The sequence below is a fragment of the Siphateles boraxobius genome, unplaced genomic scaffold (genome assembly GCF_051911475.1).
Source record: "Siphateles boraxobius isolate OS27281-9 unplaced genomic scaffold, OSU_SipBor_1 225, whole genome shotgun sequence".
Taxonomy (NCBI): domain Eukaryota; kingdom Metazoa; phylum Chordata; class Actinopteri; order Cypriniformes; family Leuciscidae; genus Siphateles; species Siphateles boraxobius.
In genome coordinates this window covers 345,001-365,000 of record NW_027508839.1, presented here as the reverse complement: position 1 = coordinate 365,000, position 20,000 = coordinate 345,001, and the positions used below count along the sequence as shown (strand labels likewise).

The following is a 20,000-nucleotide window of genomic DNA, read 5'->3' as shown; positions in this document are numbered from 1 at the left end:
GCCAGGAGAGGAAACTCAGCCTGGTGAGCTCTCCACCAGTCTAACACCTTACCATCTAGGCTCAAAGATGCAACATCTCTGTACTTCCTAACTTCATCATGGGCTTGTTCTTTGGATGTTTTGCCTCTGACACTTGGGTCCTCAGTGCAGAAGGAGTCACCAAAAAGGTCCTCCAATACCTTTGATTTCTTGGAAACGGGGGGGCATTCTAGAATGGCACAGAAATAAAAAATAAGGCTTGATTATAGTTATGTGTTATATATATATATATATATATATATATATATATATATATATATATATATATATATATATATATATATAAAATTATATGTAAAGCATATATATATATATATATATATATATATATATATATATATAGATAGATAGATAGATAGATAGATAGATAGATAGATAGATAAAAAGATATAGAAATATCAAGTATGTCTACAATGTATGAATACATACCTTTAGTGGTTTCTGCATCACACACCTCATTTAGCTCCAAAGAAATCTGGTGAGGAGAAGAGTGAGGAGGCTGGGCCTCTGGGGCTTCCTCAGGCTGGGCCTCTGACTGTAACACAGACAAACACATACACATAAAGGCAAAGTTATTATTAGTAATAGCTAGAGTACTCAATGGAACAACGGGTTCATCATCAGTATTACTATTTAACTATTTAACTACTTTTTAACTATTACTATTTAATAGTAATCACTATTAAATTGAATTAAACACCATCCATAACTAAATGAACCAAGATGAGAAACAACCTACCCTCTGTTCCTTCAGCTGTGCCGCTTCTTCCGCAAGATATTCAAAGGTTTGGTTTCTTCTCTCATCACCCAGGAAAGGAAGCTTTTTAAATCGGGGGTCCAAAGCAGCTGCTCGAAGTAAGAATGGTTCTTCGTCCACATATCGCCCTCTAAGATCTTCAGACATGAGTCGTTTCATGTCTTTGATTAAGGCGGAGTCATCCGGTACATATTCGAAATGCGCCAACAACTTTATTCGGAGAGGTGCGATGATGGACACAGTGGGTTGCTTCTCCTCGCACATCAGAGTGGTAGCAGACTTTAGCGGGGCTAGCAGACTCACCATTTGTTCGGCAGCCAAGAGATCACTTTCACTGAGTGTGTGCACGTCACACGAGCCTTTTCTGACTTTCTTGTCGAGAAGTGTTGCCATCACCGCAGCTTGTTGTTCAAGAAATCGCTCCAACATCTCGAAAGAACTATTTCATCGGGTTTTCACGTCTGCTTTGAGCTTGTGGTGTGGAAGCCCGAGCAAACCTTGCTTCTCCTTCAAAACAGTGGTCGCAACTGCGCTGCGGTGAAAAAAACTCACAATTCTCCTCACGCGCCCTAAAAGCCGTTCTGTGGCAGCAATCTTCAGGCCATCTTGTGTTGTCAGATTAAGCGTGTGCGCGAAGCACTTTATATGTGGTGATAAGCCTGCCTCTTCACCAGCTTTGATCATGTTAGAAGCGTTGTCGGTTACGAGAGCCGGTGCCTTGTCCAATATACCCCATTCTTCACACGCGCTTCTCAGAACCTGCCCGATATTAACTCCTGAATGAGTGTCTCCCAAAACACGAGTCTGTAAAACGTGGTTTTTCATTTGCCATTTGTTGTCAATGAAATGACACGTTACAGTGATATAGGACTCCGTTGTGCATGAAGTCCATCCATCTGAAGTTATAGCTACTCGCTCTGCACTCATCAGACCCTGAATAACTTCATCACAAACTTTGGTGTACAAGTTCGGAATATAGGACTCGCTAAAGTGTTGCCGTGAGGGGATGTTGTACCTCGGCTCAAGAACTTCAAGCAGGTATCTAAAGCCTTCGTTCTCTACGACGCTATAGGGCCTCATGTCTTTGCATATAAAAAACGCAATGCCTTTGGTGATGTTTTTTGCTCTTTTTGAAGTGCTCGACAACTTTGGAGCAAAAAACGTTGCCAGTGATTTGGCGGGCGTGGAAGCCTGTGTTCTTTCTTTAACGTTACACTCTGACTCGCCATCATCAATGCCATGGCGCCTTTTCAGGTGTGCGGATAGATTCGACGTATTGCCACAGTATCTTATCTCAGACTGACAGCCTTTCTCTTTGCAAACGGCAACATCTCTTACCACTGCTCCTCCATCGGTTTTCCTGAAGCCAAAATGCTTCCACACCCATGACTTGACGCCGACTGGAGTGTGTAACAATTCAGTTTCATTGCCAGCTCGCTGTGATGGTTCCATTGTTCTATAAAGTCAGACTCAACAATGTGTGTGAACGTGAAACGTAAGTAACGCGTGTGAAGTACAACAATAATGAGGTTAGCGCCACCCGCAGCTTAGGAGTAGGTTATACGCACATGTCGGAGCGGATGCTGAAAATAGACAGGCGGCAAAATAAACACATTAATCGATTCTCTTGCGGACGCATCGATGCATTGAATCGTCGGCTGTATAATCGATGCATCGATGCGAATCGATTAATATTTACACCCCTAACGCACGCACATTCGCACACACACGCAAGGACTCTCGCTCTCTTCCTCTCTGTCGTGCGAGTGCTATGCGGTTTGGAGCTCGCCAGCTTTAGATTTCGGGAGATTTAAACTAATTTGCGTACATCAGGGAGCCGCTATCAATATGCGGCAGTCTCCCGGAGACTTATTGTTTTTCTTATTATCATTTAAGGGGGCTTAGGAACATTTTGGGGTAGCTTCAGCCCCCCTAATATAGGCCTGACGACGTCCCTGGTTGGCGGTGCAGGCTTGAACGGAGTGTAGCTGCTGTCCGTCATCTTGCTGTTTTGGTAAAGCGCGTCTTGTACAACGCTGAACGTTTTAAAGAGCGTGTGAAGAGCGTGAAAAGAGCGTAAAGAGCGTAAAAAGAGCGTAAAGAGAGCGTAAAGAGCGTAAAAAGAGCATGAAAAGAGCGTAAAAAGAGCGTGAAAAGAGCGTAAAAAGAGCATGAAAAGCGTAAAAAGAGCGTGAAAAGAGCGTAAAAAGAGTGTGAAAAGAGCGTAAAAAGAGCATGAAAAGCGTGAAAAGAGCGTGAAAAGAGCGTGAAAAGAGCGTGAAAAGAGCATGAAAAGAGCGTGAAAAGAGCATGAAAAGAGCGTAAAAAGAGCGTGAAAAGAGCGTAAAAAGAGCGTGAAAAGAGCGTAAAGAGCATAAAAAGAGCGTAAAGAGCGTAAAGTGTAAAAAGAGCGTAAAGAGCATAAAAAGAGCGTAAAGAGCGTAAAGTGTAAAAAGAGCGTGAAAAGAGCGTAAAAAGAGCGTGAAAAGAGCGTAAAGAGAGTAAAGAGCGTAAAGAGCGTAAAAAGAGCGTAAAGAGAGTAAAGAGCGTGAAAAGAGCGTAAAGAGAGTAAAGAGCGCGTAAAGAGCGTAAAAAGAGCGTAAAGAGAGTAAAGAGCGTGAAAAGAGCGCAAAGAGCGTAAAGAGCGTAAAAAGAGCGTAAAGAGAGTAAAGAGCGTGAAAAGAGCGTAAAAAGAGCGTAAAAAGAGCGTAAAGAGAGTAAAGAGCGTGAAAAGAGCGTAAAGAGAGTAAAGAGCGTAAAGAGCGTAAAGAGCGTAAAGAGCGTAAAGAGCGTAAAGAGAGTAAAGAGCGTGAAAAGAGCGTGAAAAGAGCGTAAAAAGAGCATGAAAAGCGCGAAAAGAGCGTGAAAAGAGCGTAAAGAGAGTAAAGAGCGTGAAAAGAGCGTAAAGAGCGTGAAAAGAGCGTAAAGAGCATAAAAAGAGCGTAAAGAGCGTAAAGTGTAAAAAGAGCGTGAAAAGAGCGTAAAAAGAGCGTGAAAAGAGCGTGAAAAGAGCGTAAAGAGAGTAAAGAGCGTAAAGAGCGTAAAAAGAGCGTAAAGAGAGTAAAGAGCGTGAAAAGAGCGTAAAGAGCGTAAAAGGAGCGTAAAGAGAGTAAAGAGCGTGAAAAGAGCGTAAAGAGAGTAAAGAGCGGGTAAAGAGCGTAAAAAGAGCGTAAAGAGAGAAAAGAGCGTAAAGAGCGTAAAGAGCGTAAAAAGAGCGTAAAGAGCGTAAAGAGAGTAAAGAGCGTGAAAAGAGCGTGAAAAGAGCGTAAAGAGAGTAAAGAGCGTGAAAAGAGCATAAAGAGCGTAAAGAGAGTAAAGAGCGTGAAAAGAGCATAAAGAGCGTAAAGAGCGTAAAAAGAGTAAAGAGCGTAAAAAGAGCGTAAAAAGAGCGTGAAAAGAGCGTAAAAAGAGCGTGAAAAGAGCGTAAAGAGCATAAAAAGAGCGTAAAGAGCGTAAAGTGTAAAAAGAGCGTGAAAAGAGCGTAAAAAGAGCGTGAAAAGAGCGTGAAAAGAGCGTAAAGAGAGTAAAGAGCGTAAAGAGCGTAAAAAGAGCGTAAAGAGAGTAAAGAGCGTGAAAAGAGCGTAAAGAGCGTAAAAGGAGCGTAAAGAGAGTAAAGAGCGTGAAAAGAGCGTAAAGAGAGTAAAGAGCGGGTAAAGAGCGTAAAAAGAGCGTAAAGAGAGTAAAGAGCGTAAAGAGCGTAAAAAGAGCGTAAAGAGAGTAAAGAGAGTAAAGAGCGTGAAAAGAGCGTAAAAAGAGCGTAAAAAGAGCGTAAAGAGAGTAAAGAGCGTGAAAAGAGCATAAAGAGCGTAAAGAGAGTAAAGAGCGTGAAAAGAGCATAAAGAGCGTAAAGAGCGTAAAAAGAGTAAAGAGCGTAAAAAGAGCGTAAAAAGAGCGTGAAAAGAGCGTAAAGAGCGTGAAAAGAGCGTAAAGAGCGTAAAGAGCGTAAAGAGTGTAAAGAGTGTAAAGAGCGTTAAAAGAGCGTAAAGAGTACAGAAGAGGCAGATCTGCTATTATAGTTCACATAATCTTAAGTAGAAAGTAAAACTTGTGCTGTTTCTATCACAAGCGCTTGTCTAGCTCCAGCTGGCTGTTTTATTTTTCTTCCTCTTATTTCGACAGGAACAACAACAGGCGCTTCAAACTGGAGTCCAGTGTACGAGTGCAGATTTAATTGCATTAATAATCCAATCAGTGAGTGTTGACATTGAACCGGGAACGCAGGAAATGCCAGAGCAGCTTGAGCCAAAATGGAGGCCTTTTCCATTTTAATAATGGCACATCTTGTTTCGACTCCCGTGCCGCTGCATGAATGCCGTCTCAGTGAAACACAAGGAAACCGGTGTGTGTGTGTTCAGCTCACAGCCTTCACATTGTGCATCTGTAATTAGTTTCCACTACAACTTTACTTTAGATGAATACAGGAACCAAACGGCTATTTTTAAACCGTAGCCAATGGTTTAGTGCATGTTGTCTTAAATATGCATTGTGAAGTAAAGATGCTATCAGTGCAGTCCATTGTTTTTTTGATCATTCAGTATGTGTCGTTTTTATATCCAGATTAATGCAATGATTTTATTTTTGTGATTTAGTTATTCATGCATTAGAGGAATGTGCTGTAATGCTTATCTACAATCAGGCCGCTTACTCTTCATCAGTTCGGTTTGTGGATATCATCAGATTAATTGTACTATTGCAAAGATCTAAGATTGGATTATATGTAACTTTGTTTGAATATATACAGTCCAACCTCACAAAGCAATATGTGCATTTAAAAACAATATTGTTCTGAAACCGGTCTTGAAGTCAAAGTATCAGTATCGGTATTGATATAGAACATTTTTTAACAATACCCAGCCGCAAAAAAAAACTTGACCTGTAGTCAATACTTTTATTCCTTAAAACTCATCTTTAATCATCAAAATGACATATTTAAATGTTTACTCCTTAAAAAAATACTATTCATGCCTTCGTATAATTTGAATGTAACTCGACACCCTTGCCCAATTTAGTATTCGCGGTGCTATGAATATGCAAATGAGCCCCGCCTCCACTTACTCACTCACTCAGAGATCCACTCTTTGACACATGGTTTGTCTTAAAGCATATTAAAAACACCACATAGACATATAAACAACATTAAAAGCTAGATTTTCACCACAGGGGGACTTTTAAGTTGCTTTGAATAATAATGTCTGCCAAATATTTAGATGTAAATTAAAGTTGTGATGAAATGGAAGCACCGACATGATTTTCTGCATTGAGACGTACATTAAAAAAAAGAAAAGTGTAGGGCGGGACTTAGTTCTGTGCATCGTTGTTGATTGGATGTTGATATGTGGGCGTGGCTCTCAAACATGTAGGCGGGGCTAAGCTTGCAGGGTGGGGTTTAAGCAGAATAAATGATTGGAGAGTCCTGTTATGACATCACAAGGTAAAAACATTTAAAAAAAAGGAAAAATCTATTAATGCAAAGGCTTTTTTGATGCATTAGGAAAATAGATAGGGTAAATTGTAATTTCAAGCTTGATGTTAATAAGCCACTGTTGCGGATGCTGAGTAAACTAGTGGATTGTAATGATGATAAAACAGAAGCATGGTTTTAATTCTGCTTTGCAGGATTGGTGTGTGGAATAGAGTTGTAGTGTGTTGATCTGAAGCACAGATGCTGCTGATGCAAGCATTCACTGTGGAGCAGCGCGCCGGAAAGACGCTCACCAAAGGGAGCCAGATCATTAATAAACATTATGCAAAATATCTATGTAATTTGTAAAATTAATATTGAACCGAAATAAAACTGCAGAATTAGGATTTCTCATTGAAGCTCCGTTTGGAGTAATGCTCACAGCGCTGGGACGTTTTTTTAACCTTGAATTGGGTGCTTACAGCGACTCCAGGGGCTTTAGAGAAGAAGGCAAAGGGAATATGATATTAAAATCAGCCCAATAACAGCTGAAAGGCAAATCCGTGTAAATGCTTAATTGGACATTATTAATTTTTTCGAGCCCATGCAGAGTAAGAATCAGACGGCAGGAGATAAAAATAAAAAGTTTGGAGCACCAGAGGCGTTAATGTGGAGAAACAATCGCTGCTTTACTTCTATATCACTATCTTTAATGTAATGTTGGTTTGAGCTGACAGGGAACGTTCTCCCAAAGTTATAAACTAGCGTTCTTCAACATTAAAAGAACGTTCCTTCAAAGTTATCAGGTCTGATACACGGTTTTGCCAGATGAGAAGTTTATTGATTTTACTCTTTTAATTCTCCTTGCTTTTATTTTGTGATTATTTTGTGTAAAGCACTTTGAGTTACTATAGTGTATGAAATACATACACTTGCCTTGCCTTGTCTTTAATAAAACTTTAGCACAAAAACATTATAATACATTTTCCATGAAGCGTTTTAGTTCGTCTAACGTTTTTAAATGTTGCAACTTGTTTCGGAATGTTCAAAAGTAACAATGATGTTTGCTAAATGGAATGTTCCCTCAATGTTCGTATAACCAAGAAAAAACGTTTGTTACCTGAACCTTCAGAAGTTATGTTTTTATATACAGTCAAGCCAAAAATTATTCAGACAACAAATATAATATTTGATATTATTTTACTAGTGTGTGCAGGACACTATAGTTCATTTATGTAAGTGAGGAGAGCAAAATAAAGTAAACTGTGCCCCAAAAATTCGTACAGTGACTACCAGTAAAATTTATATAAATTTGACACTTTGAGCTGATCATGTTTTAAGTGTTTTTTCTTTAATAACTAATGCAGCTTTTTACACCACAGACTGAACAACATGAAGCATTGCTTGGTAACTGGTTGAGCTAAACTGGTATTATCTAATTGTGTAGTTAAATTTAACAGCTGACAGATATTCATCATAATTCATGTGTGAGAGTCTAACAGAAGGACGGACAAAACCAGTCAAATATCAAGTTCTTGTCATATTTAATTACCATTTTCTAAACTATAGCGAATAAACTGTGAGAAATGTTGAAGGTGTCTCTGAATAAATGTTGGTTTGACTGTGTGTAAATGTCTGAGAAGATATGTGTGTTAGCTGGATTTTTGCACGTTTTGACGGCTGTATCAGTTCTCCTGAATGCTTTTCTTCCTGCACTTGTTCCATGAGCCTGTTTTTGGGTCATTGTCACTGTTCTCCGAGCGGGAAGGATATATGGATTTATGAAGCGCCCCAGGACATGGTCCGCTCCTTAACACCTCATATTTCATCTGCTCTTGATGGATGAAACCCTGTATGTATGTCATCCGTTTTCAAGGAACTGGAGGGGGACTCTCTTGTGGCGTGGGTAAAGTTAAGTGAGGTTAAGAACGCTCTTCAAAATTAGAGCAGCTGAGCTTTTTAGGGGCTAAACTTGTTACCGGGAGAGAGATGTCTTTATAAAGACGCTCTGAGTTGACCAGACGTTTCCGGCTGTGGTCGTTTCAGGGCTTCTGTGGCTTCGTGTTCAGGTTTGATATGGTTCTTTAAGTCAACATGAAACCGCTTCCGCAACCCTTTCTGCTTTCAAACCGTGGGCTATTATCATGTGAAACTCAAGATTTGACTCGAACAATGCAGGGCGGGAACTGATTTTATCCTTTGGGAATTGATTGGATGAAAGTCTGTCATCATTTACTCACCGTCATCAAACCTCTTTTAACCCTCTGGTGCTCTTCTGTCGGTCAACAATTATTGAATTTATTTTTCTTGTCAATGAAATGAATGTACTATATTTTAGTTTGATAATATTTTGTATTTGTTGGGGGGATTTTTTATACTAAATTATATTTACGCTGTGTTTATAATTAATGTATTCACTTTTTGAGCATAGACCTGAAAATTAAATTTCCAACTAAAGTGGTTTATTTTATTTTTTTTAAATTCTTAAAGTCTTTATTTTTGAAACATTGAGAACGATACAATAGCCAGGTTTACATTACCTCATGGTCACAGTTCCAGTCTGTGATCTAGACCAACGTTCTCCATTCCCAACATCCCCATTTTTGTAAATATAAGAAGAACTTTGTATTTGTAGGTTATATATTTGCTTGTTTTGGTGGCTTCGTCAAAAATGGTTCTCTCCTGTAATATTGTAATATCTTAATATCATCTTAATCTCATACTAAACTGTTTATGTGAATACGCTCTGGACAGAGGTGGGACCGGCTGGGGTGGATGGCTGTGAGGAAGAGCTGTAGTATGTATGTATGTATGTGTAAGTTTTTGGTGTTATCCTGAGGACCCCCACGAAAACAAGATGTTTCATCTCAAGGGGTTATCCTCTAATAAAATGAAATAAAATGAAATGAACACATTAGAACACAAAACAAGGGGTGCCAAATAAAGTGCTTTAAAGCATTCAAGATTTACGACAGTTTAAGTTTGATCTCTTCAGTTTCAGTTAAACTTAAGTTTGTCTAAATTAAAATATAAAGCTCAAAACAATGAAACAGTTCAGTTTACTTAAATATATCAGTTATGAACTGAAAGAACAGTGTGAACTTGAAAGAAAAAAAAGTGCAAAATACTCAGTTAATTTGACTGAACTAATTAGTTTAATTTAAGTTTGACCTACTCAAACCAATTCATTATTTTGAGCGTTAGGGTTTACAGTGTGTTTTCGACTTGTGCTGGCTTGAATTGAAAGTGGAATCGGATATGCGTGTTTAGACTGATATATTAGTCCAGACATCGGATATGTTTCTGATTTAAAACCACATTTGGAAGTGGCTCAGATCGGATGCGAAAAAATCGGATCTCGTGTGGATTTTTGTGTTTACAACATTGTGTGCAACAAATTCAGATTTGAGTAAAAGATGTGATTTTTTGTGCTAGTGTAAACGCAGCTTTGGATTGAATGAGGATTTGTTGGACATTGCACTGCTCCTCTCAATGGAGCAAAGAATTATTTTCCGTGTTTTCCCGAAGGATGGCAGATCCTCTCTGTCGCAGCACTGTAATGCTTCAGAAGGCTTGTGGAAGAGCCAACAGCATGAAATGAGCCCCTCCACGATGATAAACGAGGCAAATCTCTGCTGGGGAAATCCAATACATGCCAAATTAAGCAAATCCCTGTTTAGATCACTGAAGAAAAGAAAATCTTTCTGTGTGGCGCTTCTTGGCTGATCCAGAGAGCCGCGCTTCCAACTTCTGTCCCGAACCGAGACACAAAAACCAAGCGTATCTCACTAACTTTGTTTGTTGAAGTTGAAGACGAGCAGAAGTGACTCGGGCTACGTCTACATTAATACGGATACAATATTAATATTAAAAAGGCACACTAGCGTTTTACTGAAACGCTAAATCCACCGTAAACCCTCACAAAGCGCACTGAGACGATCCTGACGGAACAATAAATAATAAAGTTATCGCACAATTCTTCTGCCAGATAATTTTATTCATCAGAATATCTCCGCATTCACTGCTGGTCCGGGTCGCGCTCACTCAGCATTATATGTTCGGTCGAGTTATATTTATGATGTATATTTATTTGTGATGTGAAGAGTGTGTGAGTCACATATTTAAGCAACAGTGTGAAAGTGAAGCGCACATAACCGGCACAATACCGCTATAAACATCAATATCTATTGGTATAATATGCGTCACATGACTAAACTTACGTCACCGGTTTTAAAGTCCTCAGTTTTGGCAGTGCACACTACAACACGATACAGCGTTTACAAATGTATCCACTTTGGAGAGTGTTTTCATTAATAAAAACGCTGTGTCAGTGTGAACAGAAGGACAGAACGAGAGGAAAAGATGCGTTGGGAACACTTTACACTAAGCTTCATTAGTTAACATGAGTTAATGTATAACCAACATGAACTAATGAGCGATACATTAGTTACAGTATTTATTAATCTTTGCGAACGGTATTTAATAAAATACAGCTGTTCATTGTTTGTTCATGTTAGTTCACAGTGCATTAATGTTTTAATAACGTATTAGTAAATGTTGAACTTAATATTAACTAAGATTAATAAATGTTCAAGAATTATTGTTCATTCTTAGTTTATGTTAACTAATGAATATTATTGTAAAGTGTTACCAATGCGTTTTCAAATGGAAACATAATATCAACATATTAAAATATGACAGTGTTAGTGTGGACGAGGCCTGAGAGCTGGTGTCTGGGAATGGTGCTCGTGCGTGTGTGTGTGTGTGCTTGTGTGTGTGTGTGCGTGTGTGCGTGTGCGCGTGTGCGCGTGCGCGTGCGTGTGTGTGTGTGTGTGTGTCGTTTGCAGTGCTGTCGGTGAAGAGGTTTTCCAGAGCGCTGACGAGATGCAGACAGGAACATGAGCAGATAAAGCCCACAGACTGTGTGAGGAGGGTCATTTGGACAGACGGATCAGATCAGACGTGAGGATCAGGGCGCTGGAGCTTCAGGGCCGCCGGCGAGGCCACGGGCTCTGCATTAACAGGGACAGAGCCCAGAGCGTCCTCAGGGGCCCGAACACACACACACACACACACACACGACTCCAGCGGTACAATACACGGTCGAATCATTTACGATTTTTGAGCCACGGATCGGATCATTTTTCTGATCAGCAAAAAAAGAAAAAAAAGTGTGTGTATATATATATATGGGGGGGGGGGGAGTTACTATGCTTTTCATTTATTACTTAAAGATCGTTTGAAAGTTCTTTGATAATACATCAAAAACTACTAGCCTAACTGATAAAGTTCAAACATTATTAAAAATAAGCGAACAGTCAGTAATAAAATAAGAACAAATACTCAAAGTGCAAGCAGAGATTAATACTTAATAACAAAGTTACAAAGTCTAACAGTATTCAGGCACAGAAATGAATAAATAAGCCTGTATTTTGTCGTTTTATTAAAGGTACAATATGTAGGATTTTTGCAGTAAAATATCCAAAAACACTAGGCCAATGTTATATATTTTGTTTAAGTGATTACTTACAATATCCCAAATGTTACAAACAATTTGTAAATCGTGAGAAAATTGTGATTTTAACCAAGGAAACGGGGCGTGTGAGCAGGGGTGAGGGGTCGCCAGTCAATGACGTCATATCCGCGTTAGCCTCGGTTTCCGCCAGGTTTGACCTCGTACTGCCATAGTAACCATGGCGACACACGTTGACAACTGGCCACGTTATGCCTAGCAGGACGCTCACGCTGTTGTTGTTTTGTTCAAACATTATGGATCATGGCAAGCAGACTTTGAGACAAAAAGAGGACTAAAACGAAGATCAACATGTTTCGAGATGCCGAGAGCTCCACGTCTGCGACTAACTTCCACTTGACAGAGACGCGAGTGTTGCACGCACTTTTAGACAGGTGAGCAAATGTACATAAAACAAATGTTATCAATTTTAATCAATGTTATTTAGTTCAACATTATGAAATGTTAGAATATGATCTGTATGTTATTCTAATGTTGATCTAGCTTAACGTACTTAGTCTCATACAGCCAACACACAACCTAACTAGCAACATTCAACACACTCAAATGCCGTTTAGTGTGATAGTGTAACTGTTAGAGCGAGTGAAACAGCGCTGCGTTACCTCAAGTTTGATTCGTCTAATAAACTGACCTGTGTGAGTATTAATTCAGCACTTGCGTGTAGTTCGGTAGAATGAAATGTCCTTATTCTTTTATATCCGCGGCACTCGCGTTGCGTGTGGCGCTGGTATACGCTAGCAATCGCGCCCTGCTTCATACCACAGTCATGTTAAAAACATTAATGTATTCACTCATCTATAAAAGATCCATCAGCTTGACGACAAGATCCATAATTCAGCTTAATGTGGAATATACCTCATCATCAGTATACGCCTCTGTTATTGTAAGAGGTTAGCGACCCCTGCTGGCGAAAAATCCTTGAACATTAATGACACAGACAACAGCAGGAATATTAGTCTGCCGTCACTTTAAGACCGAATAAACTGACACACATCCGGTTTCTTCCTGAACTGTTCACTCATGACAGAACCGAGAGAACACTTGCAGAGACGGGTATATAGACATCGTTTTGTGTTTATGTGTCCGTTCAAAGGGCAAGGAAACAAGAAAGAGGAATCAATTCGGTGTAAGAGTGCGTTTACCACAGCTAAAGCTACTAGCCTAACTAATATACATTTATAATAATATACTAACTAATACACATTTATTAGGCTGCTGTCACTTTAAGAGCTGCATGGATCCGAGATTCTGTTACACATGCATTTACTTTCTCAACTGTTTACATTCACTTAAGACATAACTGACTATGTTTACTAGGATACTCACTATTTTTTTACATAACTTTGTGTGAATTTATTCGCTCAAGTGCAATGTTGTCTATATTATATTGCACCTGCAGCAACATTGTGAACTTTTGTTAAGATACGTTTAGCCGTTAACTTTTAAATGCATCATTATATTCAAACTGCAAACACACGAGGAGAGTCTCCGCATGAAAGAGCCACGGCTGGCAGATGAACGTGCGACAACATTTCTCTCCGAAACGCTAGGAAATTAAATTCGATTGAATGGAGGATTTTAACTGTGACGAGATGATTGACAGGGCAGTTTACGGTAGGATGCACGCGACAGATCTGTGTGTCAAAGATGAAGAAGTAGTGTGTCCCAAAGCTTGCCTACTCTTTTGCTACACAATCAGAAGTATGTACTTTTTCTTCACAGAAAGAGTACATACTTTTAGGGCGTAGTATAAGTAGGGGAATTGGGACGCAGCATGAGTCTGTACCTCGTCATTCTTCTTAATTTACAGTCTTTTACTGCACTCAAATGTTCTGCTTTTGGGTAGTCTCTATTTAGGGCCAGAAAACATTCAAGTTTATTTTGTTTTACTGTTGTTTCAGTCCAATAAGTCAAGTCATTTTCTTGTTGTGCTTTTATAAATTGGATTCTGTGGATCTCTCTCTCTCTCTCTCTCTCTCTCTCTCTCTCTCTCTCTCTCTTTCCATTATTAAACCGGGGCGGTCGAGTTGTGTTCGTGGAAGGAGACGCCCTTCTCTCGGGTTTAGCCCTAATGTTTCCCAACATGCACCAGTACAGAGTGTTTGTCCTGTGGTTTTCGTCCCATCATGGCTAATTTGCTCTCCTCTCTGGAGAGAGTGGGTATTTTGTAAGGCTTGCCTTAAAACGAATGAATAAGTGGGTCATTGGCTTTTGCTCAATACTGACGTCCTCATTCAAATATTCCAAACTCTCCAACTCCCTTTTTTTGTTGTCTTGGGCAAACTTCATGATCTAGCCAACATTGACAAGTTGACAAGTAACAGAACATTGTTTACTGCCGTGTGTGACTGTGAATCGGTGTAGTTGATGTCAAACACTTTTCTTTTTTAGAAGAACTTGCACTGATAAATTGGGAACAATAACAGCTGGAACGTGTATTATGTAGGTATACTTACTGTGATACACTTTTCTTTCTTAGTGTTTTTGTCTTGTTTCCAGTCCAAATATCTCAAAATTATTAAATCAAGATGCATTTACTAGACCAGACCTACATTAGATTAGAACAGTAAAAGCCCATAAGATATTATGTCTTGTTTTCTGGGGAAATAAATCAAAATGAAGTGAGTTGTTGCTTAAAAAAAAAAAGCAAAATGATCTGTCAAATGGGAAAGAAAAATAATCTTAATTCAAACAGGAACAAGATTATTTTTCTGACCCCATTGGTAGATCATTTTGCTTTTTTTTTAGGGAAATAAATCAAAATGAAGTGAGTTGTTGCTTAAAAAAAAAAAGCAAAATGATCTGTCAAATGGGAAAGAAAAATAATCTTAATTCAAACAGGAACAAGATTATTTTTCTGACCCCATTGGTAGATCATTTTGCTTTTTTTTTAAAGCAACAACTCACTTAATTTTGATTTATTTCCCCAAACAACAAGACATAATATCTTACGGCCTTTTACTACTGTAGTAAATGCATCTTGATTCAATAATTTGTAGGCGTTTGGACTGGAAACATGACAAAAATACCAACTAAGAAAAGCATTTTTTGCAGTGTATCAGGACAGCGTGTGATTAGCAGGGTAACGTCTGCAAATATCCACAGAGAAACTGCAATCTCACAATGCAGCGGTGCAAATAATGAGGGCATATGTGTACCTCTAACTCCGCTCACCGTGGGAGATGGATTAAATTGAAGCAGTTTGGTTTGTTGTCAGATTGTTAAGTGTTGCTTTCGAGCGTGAACCGGCCCCGGGCCCCTGCGGAGGGTTTAGTGAACGGGAAGGTTTAATCGAGTCCAGCCACGGGTCTTTCTCAGTCACTGGAGGCGCAGTAATAGCGAACAGCGGGACGAACATCAACGTCTGCAAACAGAGACGCACACACACAAACAAACCATGACCAGACACACACTCCTGCGCTGAGAAACGACACACGGGTGATTATAAGAAGGAACCGTTGAATCTGAGAACTCGGGCTGAGAGTGTGTGACGGCAGTGAAGGTTTAAGAAGCTGGAAATGAATCTGTCTTTACTACGAGTGTAACGATTCCCTCACGATTCAATATACATATCCCGATACTGACCTCACGATACCATATTACTGCGATACTCCAAGACATATGATTAAAGGTTACAAAAATTAAAATGCTAAATTTGATATATTACATTGTGTGTGTAAATGAATAGACTTGGACTTGGTGCTGAAACCCAAAGCACAGGACAATAGAGACACCAGAATAAACATATTCATGATTCTGAAGATGAAAATACTGAATTATTGTAGATGAATATGCTTGATCTCTGTCACTCTGAAGTTAATTTTTCAAATAAGTTACTTTGTTTTCCCATTTATTGTAATGCATTACTTTATTAAATGTAACTAAGTAAAGCAATTTTTCACTTTTTAAGCGAGTAACGCAATATTGTAACGCATTACTTTTCGAAGTATCTTTCCCCAACACTGCCTGTGATTCTTGCTTTGTTTTTGCTTCTGTATCCATGAGATCAACTTCATGCCACTTGGTGAACAAAGCCTGAGTGTAACATCACGGATAGACGTCCTATTATCTCCGCTCTAAAGAACCGGGTTAAGCTGAAAGCTGACGCTTTAATGAAACTGTGACACTGCTAATTGCTGTCAAAGGGAGGACGCGTGTGTTTCTGGCATCAGTCAGTGTCTCCTCTCGCTGTTCCCAAACCTGAGGAATCTGTTTCCACGGGCCTTGCACTCACTCTCCGTCTCTCTGACAATTAAATTGCAAAGAGGGTTGTGTGTGACAGACGCAGAGCTCAACAGATAGTGTTCAAGATGCCACGGCGCGGGACGAACCCTCATCAGAGTTCATTTCCCGTCGGGTTTTCAGCGACAGGCCTGTGATTATACAGACAGTGGGACATTTAGAGCGTTGTGTTGGTAAGATGTGCGTTTAAGTGTAGTTTTGCTGAGTCTATGTGTGTTAGGCCACATGGCACGGATTACTGAACACACAGCTGTTTATCCTCGTGAAAATCAACCGTCAGCACTTTTTACACACAGACCTTCATCCCAGGACGGGATATGGAATGGGAACTGAGTCTTTCTAGGAGCTGCTGTAATTATGGGATCAGTATATGTGAGATTACAGCACAATACTTTGGTGTCCCCAAAACAGCGAATCTGCTTTAAAGTAGGGCTGTGCAATGGTCAATCGTAATTAATCACAGTTTACATAATATATGTGTGTGTACTGTGTATACTTATTTTTGTTATATATACATGCATGTATATATTTAAGAAATGTTTTTAATTTATATATAAAATATTTATATGTAATACAAATGTATATACATGCATGCAAATATTTCTTAAATATATACATGCACATGTGTGTATTTATTATGCAAAATAATTATACACAGTACACACACATATATTATGTAAACACAAACTTTTATTTTGGATGTGATTAATCGCAATTGACCATTGCACAGCCCTACTTTAAAGATGTGTGTGTGTGCAAAACTCTTCTTTTTTCACGGCTAACGATGTTCACAGATGGTTTGTTTGTCTGTGACACAGTTTGAGCGGTACGAGGCAGATTCGCGGCGCGCGCTCGTGGGACGAGACCTTTGCGAGAGCCGGTGAGCAGGACTTTAGTGGGGCTTCGGGCCGATCGTGACCTTCTCTCTGCAGGAGAGCTGTGGGAATATCACTCCGCCACAACAACACACAGATCCGACACGCCACTGGATCGTGTCTCCATCAGGGGGACGGCGTGTCAGCGCTGACCTTTCACAGACGTGTGTGTGTGTGTGTGTGTGTGTGTGTGTTTTAGTGGCACACTGTCAAACCACCTGCTGCGTGTTTCTCCGGGTCCACCGCTTCTGATCTTTTCAGTGCAGACCCTCAGATCCGTCATCTGTGCGTGTTTACCTCGGATTCCCAGCCGGTCGCATGCATATGTGCATATTCTGCCCTTTTACAGTCTCGATGTTGTTTTCAGGCTCTACCAGAACAGGTTTTCCTGCTTGAATGTTGATTATTATATTCTCCATTGTTGCGGCTCCTCTCTTCCCAGTCTGTCAGTAACGCTCTGTTTACCTCCTGTCTCTATGAAGCCCCTCCTTCTGAAAAGCACACTGTGCTCTGATTGGTCGGCTGGAGCAGTGTGTTGTTATTGGTCGAACGCTTCGAGTGTGTTTGGGAAATGTCCCGCCCCTTACCATAAACCGCCAGTTTCAACCATAGACTGAAAAAAAAATATGTTCGTAGTGTGCGTGATTCTGAAGAGCATTTTTGAAGCTCAAAGTGGGCGGAGCCGGCCGTCGCCATCTTGGCTGCGCGTCACTCCCATATAACCGGAAATGTGCAGCGAGCAGATTAGCTGAGGTGACGTGGCGCTAACGCTAGCAGACAAACGGCTAGTAGTGACATCAGCGGCAATCCACCTGTCACTCAAGTGGCCACGCCCTTAATTCTGCAGAACTTTAAGGCTTAATATAATTTAAACTAATGAGTTATAAAAATAATTCACCCGCCTCACAGTCGTCATGAAGAGCTAAATTAGCTATATAGACCAAAACCAGTTTTTGCACCAGCCTGTGAACGTGTGTGTTTCTGCTGTAAAGTTGGGCATTTTCACATGCGGGTCTATGGGATTGAGTCTCTCCTGCAGCCGGTCTCTAGTGGCCAGTCGAGGAACTGCAGTTTAATCACTTCAGTGTTGATTAAAGAGAGAGACTCAACAAGGCCCCGCCCCTTTATTCTGCGTATGAATTATAATAATGGGGAATATTGTGACGTGTTCGTTCCCGGAAGAAACTCGTTTCATGAGTTCAGAAACACTGACACTGATATAGAGAAGAACTGGAGCTTTCTCATGATCAAACAGCAACATTACACACTAAACACGGATGAATAATGGGAAACAGAAGAATATGGCCTGTGTAAATCATCATTGTGATTTCCTCTTTAGTTTGACGCCACACTGGAGTGTCCCTTTGAATCGCAGCTCTGATCTTAATTAGACGAACCTTGAATCTGTTGCTTGTTCCCACAGGGATTTCTTTTGATGTATCGCTGAAAGCTCCAATTATTGCGTCGGACGCATTGGAAAACCTTCGGTAAGTTGCGGCTTGACCTGATTCCTGTGAGCTGGAACACGGCATTGGAAAATAAGCAGGTCAAAACTCTTATAAACTCATGAACGCTGGGATATTAAAACACGTCTCAGTCTTATATCGATTAAGTGTCCTCACCGGGTGTATAGACTTCTGTAAACATAATAATAAAATGATAAAAACACACAATAACAATGGCTACAACTTTAACTAATATTAGAAGCAAAAACAGTCTCGATAACACTAGAATAGCCCTCAAACGTTATGATTAGAAGCAAAAACATAAACTATAATAATATCTCAATGATACTAAACTATTATAAGGAGTGAAAGCTGAAGACTCGAAGAAAACTTCTGGAGTTATTTTCCTCTGAGAGGAAAGTGTGTCGAACCCTGGTTGATAACCGCGCGTGTCCTGAAGCGTCTCGGGAGTCGTGTGTGTGTGTGTGTGTGTGTGTGTGTCACATTGAGATTTGTTGCTGAATGCTAAATGAGAAGCTTAGGGCTGTCAAACGCTGCTACTTTAATTTAAGTTCATTTAGTGTGAGCCGTTAATAATGAATGAACAAGCTGAAGTCAATTGTGCAGGTTCATTTGTCGCCCTATTGATTACAGCGCTCATCAGAGTGTGTGTGTGTGTGTGTGTGTGTGTGTGTGTGTGTGTGTGTGAGGGAGTGTGTGTGTGTGAGGGAGTGTGTGTGTGTGTGTGTGTGTGTGTGTGTGTGTGTGTGTGCGTGTGTGTGTGTGTGCGTGTGTGCGTGTGTGCGTGTCCGACCTGGGTGAAGTGTGTGTGGCCAAACTGGGTGAAGTGTGTGTGTTTGTGTTTGTGTCTGTGTGTGTGTGTGTGTGTGTGTGTGTGTGGCTGAACTGGGTGAAGAGTGTGTGTGTGTATGTGTGTGTGGCCAAACTGGGTGAACTGTGTGTGTGTGTGTGTGGCCGAACTGGGTGAAGTGTGTGTGTGTGTGTGTGTGGCTGAACTGGGTGAAGTGTGAGTGTGTGTGTGTGGCTGAACTGGGTGAAGTGTGAGTGTGTGTGTGTGTGTGTGTGGCCAAACTGGGTGAAGTGTGTGTGTGTGTGTGTGTGTGTGGCCAAACTGGGTGAAGTGTGTATGTGTGTGTGTGTGTGTGTGTGTGTGTGTGTGTGTGTGTGTGTGTGTGTGTGTGTGTGTGTGTGGCCAAACTGGGTGAAGTGTGTGTGTGTGTGTGTGTGGCCAAACTGGGTGAAGTGTGTGTGTGTGTGAGAGTGAGTGAGTGTGTGTGTGTGTGTGTGTGTGTGTGTGTGTGTGTGTGTGGCCAAACTGGGTGAAGTGTGTGTGTGTGGGCCAAACTGGGTGAAGTGTGTGTGTGTGTGTGTGTCTGTGTGTGTCGCCGAACTGGGTGAAGTGTGTGTGTGGCCGAACTGGGTGAAGTGTGTGTGTGTGTGTGTGTGTGTGTGTGTGTGTGTGTGTGTGTGTGTGTGTGTGTGTGTGTGGCCAAACTGGGTGAAGTGTGTGTGTGTGTGGCCGAACTGGGTGAAGTGTGTGTGTGTGTGTGTGTGTGTGTGGCCAAACTGGGTGAAGTGTGTGTGTGTGTGTGGCCGAACTGGGTGAAGTGTGTGTGTGTGTGTGTGTGTGTGTGTGTGTGTGTGTGTGTGTGTGTGTGTGTGTGTGTGTGTGTGTGTGTGGCCAAAC

At 40.6% G+C, this 20,000-nt stretch overlaps 2 protein-coding genes across 13 annotated transcripts in view; one reads left to right on the top strand and one right to left on the bottom strand.

Moving 5' to 3' along the window:
* The window catches only part of LOC143747540 (E3 SUMO-protein ligase ZBED1-like), a 1,411-nt gene extending 181 nt beyond the window's left edge, over positions 1-1,230 (bottom strand). Inside the window, exons 1-3 of the mRNA XM_077240332.1 lie at positions 779-1,230; positions 469-568; positions 1-208 (exon numbers count right to left, since the gene is read on the bottom strand). The exon at positions 1-208 is cut by the window's left edge and continues 181 nt beyond it. Of these exons, the coding sequence (XP_077096447.1) occupies positions 1-208; positions 469-568; positions 779-1,225 (755 nt within the window). The 5' untranslated portion in view covers positions 1,226-1,230. The remainder of the gene's footprint in view (positions 209-468; positions 569-778) is intronic.
* The window catches only part of LOC143747542 (receptor-type tyrosine-protein phosphatase mu-like), a 281,363-nt gene that overhangs the window by 7,209 nt on the left and 254,154 nt on the right, over positions 1-20,000 (top strand). The window lies entirely within an intron of this gene.